This window comes from Thamnophis elegans, chromosome 1 (genome assembly GCF_009769535.1).
Source record: "Thamnophis elegans isolate rThaEle1 chromosome 1, rThaEle1.pri, whole genome shotgun sequence".
NCBI lineage: Eukaryota > Metazoa > Chordata > Lepidosauria > Squamata > Colubridae > Thamnophis > Thamnophis elegans.
In genome coordinates this window covers 182,752,545-182,760,475 of record NC_045541.1, presented here as the reverse complement: position 1 = coordinate 182,760,475, position 7,931 = coordinate 182,752,545, and the positions used below count along the sequence as shown (strand labels likewise).

General features: G+C 39.2%; 1 protein-coding gene across 1 annotated transcript; it reads left to right on the top strand.

The window, feature by feature from the left end:
* Positions 1 to 5,410: 5,410 nt before the first annotated feature.
* Positions 5,411 to 6,289, top strand: LOC116506801 (vomeronasal type-2 receptor 26-like; the record flags this gene model as incomplete). The annotated part of the gene is made up of 1 exon (XM_032214720.1): positions 5,411 to 6,289. A coding segment is annotated over one exon (879 nt), but the record flags the coding sequence as incomplete, so codon positions are not given.
* Between the last annotated feature and the right edge of the window lie 1,642 nt (positions 6,290 to 7,931).

Below are 7,931 nucleotides of genomic sequence, written 5' to 3'. Positions count from 1 at the left end.
TACTAAACCAAAAATGAAAAATCAGTTTTGGAATCAGCAGTGCTTATGAATAACAGCCTTCAGTAACTTGATATTGTGACCCCCACTGGAATCCTGTGCTCAGCAATGGTTTCCAGACCTGAAGAAGGTACTCCAAGAGAGACACAAATTGATTAGGTGATAGAGGAGAATTTGTGAAGAATTACAGTCACTGGAGCAAAATAGGGAAGGGAGGAATGATCAAGGGGTGTAAAATGGTCTGTGATTGGATGGAGAGTTTAATCAAGGATGTCCTTTAGAAAAATTCAAAGCCAATGAAACATGGCACATTCACCAAGGAACAACACAAAGGACAAGACAAGTTCCAACTGCATTTATGATCATTCCTACAGTGTTCCCCAATATTTTTTCCCCTCACTATAGAATCGTACCCAAGAAATACCAGCAGTTCCTGGCCTTGGTGTTTGCAATCAGAGAAGTCAACAAGGATCTGGTTCTCCTACCCAACATCACCCTTGGCTTCCACATCTATGACAATCATGAGATTGAGAGGAGGATTACTTTAATCAGCCTCTCCCTTCTCTCCACACGAAGGCAAATGGTTCCAGGTTACAAATGTGACGGACAGGACATTCTGCTCTCTGTCATTGGAGGTCACGATTCCAAATCCACAAGGCAGATGGCCTCCATCTTCAGCATCTTCAAGATTCCACAGGTAAGGAATTTCTGTAAGATACAACATGGAGTAGACAAGCAAAAGAAACACAGAAGCCAAAGATGAAAGCAAAGGTGTTTTAGGAGAAGGTGATTTAGAGAATCAATGCTATGTTTTATGTGTCAAATAACCCCAATAAGAAAGATAGTAAGATAATTCTGAAATGCTCTGATTGCTAAGAGGAATTCCTCCCTGACTTATTCTTCTAAAAATGTACCCACCTTTTGGTGCAATTTATTCTCTCTATCAGATTGATGGGTTCCTTTATCTTATGACCTGTCACAACTAGACAAAATATGTTAGACAATGATATCTCTTAAGAAGAGAAAAAGTGAAACTTGTCACTCAAAGTGAGTCAGTTGGTGGGGCAATCACCCACAAATGTTGATTGCTAAAGTCACCATAAAACTTTTTGCTGTCCTTAAAATAAGAATCTCATTTTTCAGCTTGGTGTTGGCATTGAGTTCTCTCAGAGAGACAGAACAGTTTATCCTTCCTTCTTCCGGATAAATCCCAATGAATTTCCTCAGTATGTGGGTTTAGTCCAGCTGCTCCTGCATTTCCAGTGGAACTGGGTTGGGCTTTTGGTCCCTGAAAATGACAGTGGAGAACATTTCACCTCAACTCTAATTCCGATGCTTAAGAAGAAGGAGATCTGCTTGGCCTTCACTGAAAAACTGAGGCCAGATTTTCTTGCTACTACAATGTTGAAATTACTTGGTATTTTCAAAATCTGGTCTAAATCTGAAGTGATTATTTTGTTTGGGGATTCCAATAGCATTATAAATATACTGGCAGCAATGAATGCACATAAAAAATGGACAAGAACTTCATTTTGCAAAGTTTGGGTTTTAACTTCCCATTGGAAAGTTAGCATGGTGGGATCTCAAGACATATTGAAAGGTCTAAAGCTCTTCCATGGGTCTCTGCATTTTAGGGACCATACGAGGCATATCTCAGAATTCAGCCATTTCCTACTTTCTTTAGACCCTTTCAACCCACAAGGGGACGTCTTTCTCCCACAGTGGTGGAAAATGGTCTTTGACTGCAAGATCTACAAACCAGGTGAAATTTCTCCAGGCCAGCAAAAAACATGTAGCGGAAAGGAGAATTTAAACATTCTGTCAACTTACATTTTTGAAACAAGCATGACAGGGGAAAGTTACAATATCTACAACACTGTTTATGCTCTGGCACACGCATTACATGCAATGTATGGATCAGGAAGGAGACCAGTCATGATGAGGCTTGGAAAGAGGATCTCAAATGTCCAGTCATGGCAGGTAATTTCTGGAACTTTTTATCCATTCCACAGATTCTTGGAGAGGAAGCTCCCCATACGCATATCTTTGATTACTGATTAAACGTCCTCATGCTAGCATATGAATGCATCTCACTACAGGTTAAAACGGCAATTAGTTAAGAACTATAATATGAATTAAGTATAATGTTCTCATAAAAGTGGGTAGAGGAAGAAGAGACAATTGAACCAAACCACTTGTCCTTAAGATCCAGAGAGGAAAAACCTTGCGATAAAGTCCTGAAAGGTCTTAAATGATTTCAGAAGGTGGCCACTTTAGAGAGGATGTCTGAGCCCACAGCAAAATGACAACCTGAGTGTATTTGTGCAAGATGCTTCAAGAGGTTGGTGGAAGTCCTGATGGGCATATTTACACAACCACCTCAGTTTCCTTCAATATTTAGCCTGACTCCCAACTAATAAATTGACAACCAACTCATTCCATTTTAACTTTGGATTATACTGATACATAAATAGAATAGAATAGAATAAAATAGAATAAAATTCTTTATTAGCCAAGTTTGATTGGACACACAAGGAATTTTTCTTTGGTGCATCTGCTCTCGATGTACATAACAAGACAAGAATCATAAGGAACAGCACTTAATGATACTCGTAGGGTACAAATAAGCAACCAGGAAACAATATCAATATAAATCATAAAGACACAAGCAACAAAGTTATAGTCCTGCAGTCATAAGTGGGAGGAGATGGGTGATAGGAATGATGAGAAGCCTAATAGTAATAGTAATGCAGGCTTAGTGAGTGATTTAACAATGGTGAGGGAATCTTTTTGACTTGTGCAGTGCACAGGTCCTCAATGGAAGGCAGGTTGGCAGTAATTGTTTTTCCTGCAGTTCTGATTATCCTCTGAAGTCTGTGTCTGTCTTTTTGGGTTGCAGAACCAAACCAGACAGTTATAGAGGTGCAGATGACAAGAGTCAATAATTTCTCTGAAGAACTGTATTAGCAGCTCCTTGGGCATTTTGAGCTTCCTGAGTTGGCTCAGAAAGAACATCCTTTGTTGTGCTTTTTTGATGACATTTTTGATGTTAGGTGTCCATTTTAGGTCTTGAGATATGATAGAACCTAGAAATTTGACAGTCTCTACTGTTGATACTGTGTTGTCTAGTATTGCAAGAGGTAGTATGATAGGGTTTCTCCTAAAGTCTACCACCATTTCTATGGTTTTGAGTGTGTTCAGTCCCAGATTGTACGCACCACGAGGCTAGTTGTTCAACTTCTCATCTGTATGTGATTTCATCATTGTCTTGAATGAGACCAATCACTGTTGTGTCATCTGCAAACTTCAGTAGTTTAACAGATGGATCATTTGAGATGCAGTCATTGGTATATAGAGAGAAGAGAAGTGGAGAGACCACTCAGCCCTGGGGGGCTCCTGTGCTATTTGTACAGGTATCTGATGTGATTTTGCCTAGCCTCACTTGCTGCTTCCTGTCCATTAGGAAGCTTGTGATCCACTTATAAGTGTGTTCAGGTACCATTAGCTGATTTAGTTTAGTTAGAAGAATGTCCAGTATGATGGTATTGAATGCTGAACTAAAATCTACAAAGAGGACCCTTGCGTAGGTCTTTGGAGATTCAAGATGTTGTAGGATGTAGTGGAGAGCCATATTCACAGCATCATCTGTCAATCTATTTGCTCGGTATGAAATTGCTGCTGCTGGCAGTAGAAGTAGCCTGCAGTACTTTATTCTGATGTCTAACAATGAATAATTGAAACCAATTTTGCCTTTCAGCCAATTCCTTCAATTTTTGGATATGTATTTTCTTTCAGGTTCTTTTCTTTTTGAGAAATATCCAATTTAACAACAGCGCTGGAGATGAAGTCTACTTCTCAGAAGATGGACTGGATTCTGCTCGATTTGATCTTCTCAACTGGGTTTTTCTCCCTAATCAATCTTTTGTTCCCACAAAAGTTGGAGAAATAGATCCTGGGGGTTTCCCAGGCCAGGATTTCAAAGTTAACTCTGATGGAATCATCTGGGCTACAAAGGTGAGCTGCAAGGAAATGTTGTAAGTTCAGGGAACGATTCATTCTCTTCCTGAGATGCAGAACATCCTTTTCACTTGGAGAATGGGCAGTTGAGGCAGAAAGTATGGCAGTCATTTGGTGAAAAATCTGCTTTGCATGTAACACATTTGAGGTCTGTCAATCCACAAAGGATTGAGATTGGGAAGAACTGCTTGAAGCCCAAAAGGCAGTTAGGAAATGCAACAATGACTTCCAAAAGACCATTCCTGTTCAGCTGGATCCTCATGACTCTTTGTTGTAGAAATATTGTATCTTAATGTCACAAGCCTTCTTTTGCAGGATAAAATCCCAGTTCCAACCTCCAGCATCCATTGATGGGTTGGGAATATCACCACTACCTTGACTCCCCAGATACTGTTCCTGGTTTCTGGTAGACAGTGTCGAACCATGTGACTTGATGAACATTTTGAACATAAAAATAGAAATATGGAATGGAAATAGGAATGTGGAATTAAATTAATGAAAAAAACTCATTGCTTACGCCATCTCAAGTATTTTTCTTTTATATTTTAGAAGATACCCTTTGCCAGGTGTGGCATGAAGAGGTGCCATGCAGGAGAAAGGAGAAGAGTTCCAGAGGGTGAGCCGGTTTGTTGCTACCAGTGTGATCTTTGTCCAGAAGGGACATTTTCTAACCAGACAGGTAGTCGAGATTTCAAATGTTAATCTTCCAGGATCAAGAAAGCCATTCAGTAGATCAAAATTGTTTTTGTTATTGTCATTTTTGGCATGATTGTCATGAACTCACACAGCTCATCAGACCCTTTCAGTTTCAAGGAGTAAGATATGCAGTTGAAGCATTAATTTTTATTTTTTAGTGTTTGCTTCTTGTGTCATCAATCTATCAATATCTGAGGAAATTGACCTATCAGAAAAAGGGGAGACCCATCTTATCTATGTCTCTTAGAAAAGCAGGAGTCTGAATAATAAGATTTGAAATGCACAGTAGAGAAGTAGAGAAGTTAAGGTAATGATCATAGATAATGTACAGATAATGAATATATCAGCATTTCATCTCTCAGTCTTCTGTGGGTTCTAGTATAAAGTGGAGGGGAAAACAAGCCACAATGTCAAGCTGAAAGTGACAGTAGACATGGAAGTGCCCAGAAATGGGACATCTGGAATTGAACATGGGTTTTGGCCAATCTGTCCAGAACCATCATGAGTAAAGGATAATTTGAACTTTTTGATGTCCTATAAATTGCACATTGGATGCTTTCATTAATCTTGTTGTCAGTAGGATGGTGCAAAAAGGAGAGAGATCATTTCTGGGGGAGGGGTAAAGCTTATAGCAGGCACCCCTGAAATCCTTAGATAAAGACCCTTGATTTCAGATGCAGCTCACTGTGAACCCTGCCCAGAAGACCAATATCCCAACAAGGACAAGGATCAATGCATTGCCAAGAAGATTCACTTCCTTGCCTATCAAGACACCGTGGGATACATTTTAGTTTTTCTCACTCTCTTTTTCAAAGTGATCACAGTGGCAGTTTTGCTGATTTTCTATGAACATCATGACACACCCATCGTGAAGGCCAACAACCGAGATCTCACCTACATCCTCCTGGTCTCCCTCCTGCTCTGCTTCCTCTGTTCTTTCCTCTTCATTGGTCAACCAGGGAAGATCACCTGTCTCTTACAACAATCTGCTTTTGCAATTCTCTTTTCCCTTGCGGTTTCCTCTGTGTTGGCGAAAACTGTCATGGTGGTTCTGGCCTTCATGGCCACCAAGCCAGGGAACAAGACAAGGAAACTCTTAGGAAAACCATTGACCAACTCCATTGTCTTAGCTTGTCCCCTGGTCCAAGCCCTTCTTTGTGCCACCTGGCTGGTAACCTCTCCCCCATTTCCTAACTTGGACTTCAACTCCTTGTTTGGAGAGATCATCTTGGAATGTAAGCAAGGCTCAGCTTTAATGTTCTACATTGTCCTTGCCTACCTAGGTCTTTTGGCCCTTGTCAGTTTCACAGTGGCATTTCTTGCTAGGAAATTGCCTGACAGCTTTAACGAAGCCAAGTTTATTACTTTCAGCATGCTGGTCTTCTGCAGTGTTTGGATCACTTTCCTCCCCACCTACCTGAGCACCAAAGGGAAGTCCATGGTGGCTGTGGAGATCTTCTCCATTTTGGCCTCTGCGGCTGCTCTCTTGGCTTGTATCTTTTTTCCCAAATGCTACATTATTCTGCTGAGGCCTGATCTGAATTGCAGAGCAAATATAGTACGAAACAAGAATTTCTAAGTAATGCAAAGATTGGCTTCATTTATATTTGAATCTGATAAGCGTTCTAAGAAATGATGGCATTAAGAAGAAATTTGTCCATAAAAGAATTCCTTATCAAATGCTGCAACTGGTTGCAATATACCTGTTTTTAACAACAAACACCCAGCATTTTGTTTATCGTGTCTTTTTTATTTATTTTGTCGTGTATGTATCTTGGTGAGCTCCAACGCCCTATGTGGATGGAAAGCTAGTTTTTAAAGAAATATTTATTATTTCAATGAGTTGGGTTTTTTCTTATAAGGTTTTTGAATTCAGTTCAGAAGCTGATAATTCCAATGAAACTCTGAACACGAGGCTACTGATAATCAGATTTTTTTTCTGCAGAATTCAAAAAGAGTTGATGCCATTTTAGTTTCCCACCTTAACAAAGCAGGCAGAGAGAGAGAGAGAAAAAAAACAGGCTCATTCCTCATCGTGAAAAAAATAAACTTTTTTTGTCAAACTTCTTATAGTCTTACACAGCTTGCACAGATCGTCATAGTGTTAGAAACATTTTTCATGTTGTGGAAACCTCATGATTTTTCTCAGTGCTCCGAAAACAATAGACCTTAGAAGGGGAAAGTAATACATTTTATGTCATAGAAGTCAGAGCTTTGTTAGGGAATGCGGAACAATATTTCAAGTTACAAGCAAGTTTACTTGGCAAAATACTTTGCTAGGCTAAGCTTGGCAATTCGCCTAGAAGTTTTATCTATGAAGTTGGCATGTTAGGTTACAATGGAGCTTCTCTCAACAGCAATTTAAGAAAAGCTGAATTAGGTTGCACTCTGTGTATGCTCTAATCCTTCGGGGATATTTTCATTCTCCTTTCATTCTTTTTCATTTAGTTATTCTTTCAAAATAGTGTTTGAAAGGATTGAGTTCAGTTTCAATGTTTTAAGCATGTGAGAGTGTTTCCTTGGATTTCTGAGGCTTTATGGAGATCCCTATCAGTATTCAGTTATTTTTGATAACATCTCCCTTTCGGTCAAATGGTCTCTCATGTGGGAAGAAGAAACAAAAGGAATTTGTGCTAATTGCCCCATACAATAGCAAACTTGAATGCTCTCATGTTGAATCAGCTTTATCAACATTTCTATGGCAACACAACTGATTTGTGGTTTTTTTTAATTAAAAGAATACTTCTTTGTTGAAAGAAGCAGTAGAAGGGTGGGAAAATAACAATGGAAAAATAATGGGAAGATAACTGATATTCAAAATTATGAGTATGTATGATTACATCCTCTATTTCTTATTCAGAAATCATTTTCTCCTCCTTTCTCAAATGTACAAATATGAGTGCATCCTTTGGTCCTCAAGAGTTCCTCCCACTATTCTCTGGAGAAAATTTATCCCTGGCATAATCTTAACAAATAATTCTTCTGTGAGACTTGATTATTGGTTTTTGGCCCAGCATTGGAATCCACAGCAGTTTTGGAAGGGAGGGGGCCTGAATGATTAAGCAATTGTAATTGTAAGCAACTGCTCTGGTGTTCCATCAGCTTTATCAACATTTCCATGGCAACACAACTGATTTGTGTTTTTTTTTAATTAAAAGAATACTTCTTTGTTAGAAGGAGCAGTAGAAGGATGGGAAAATAACTGATATTCAAAATTATGA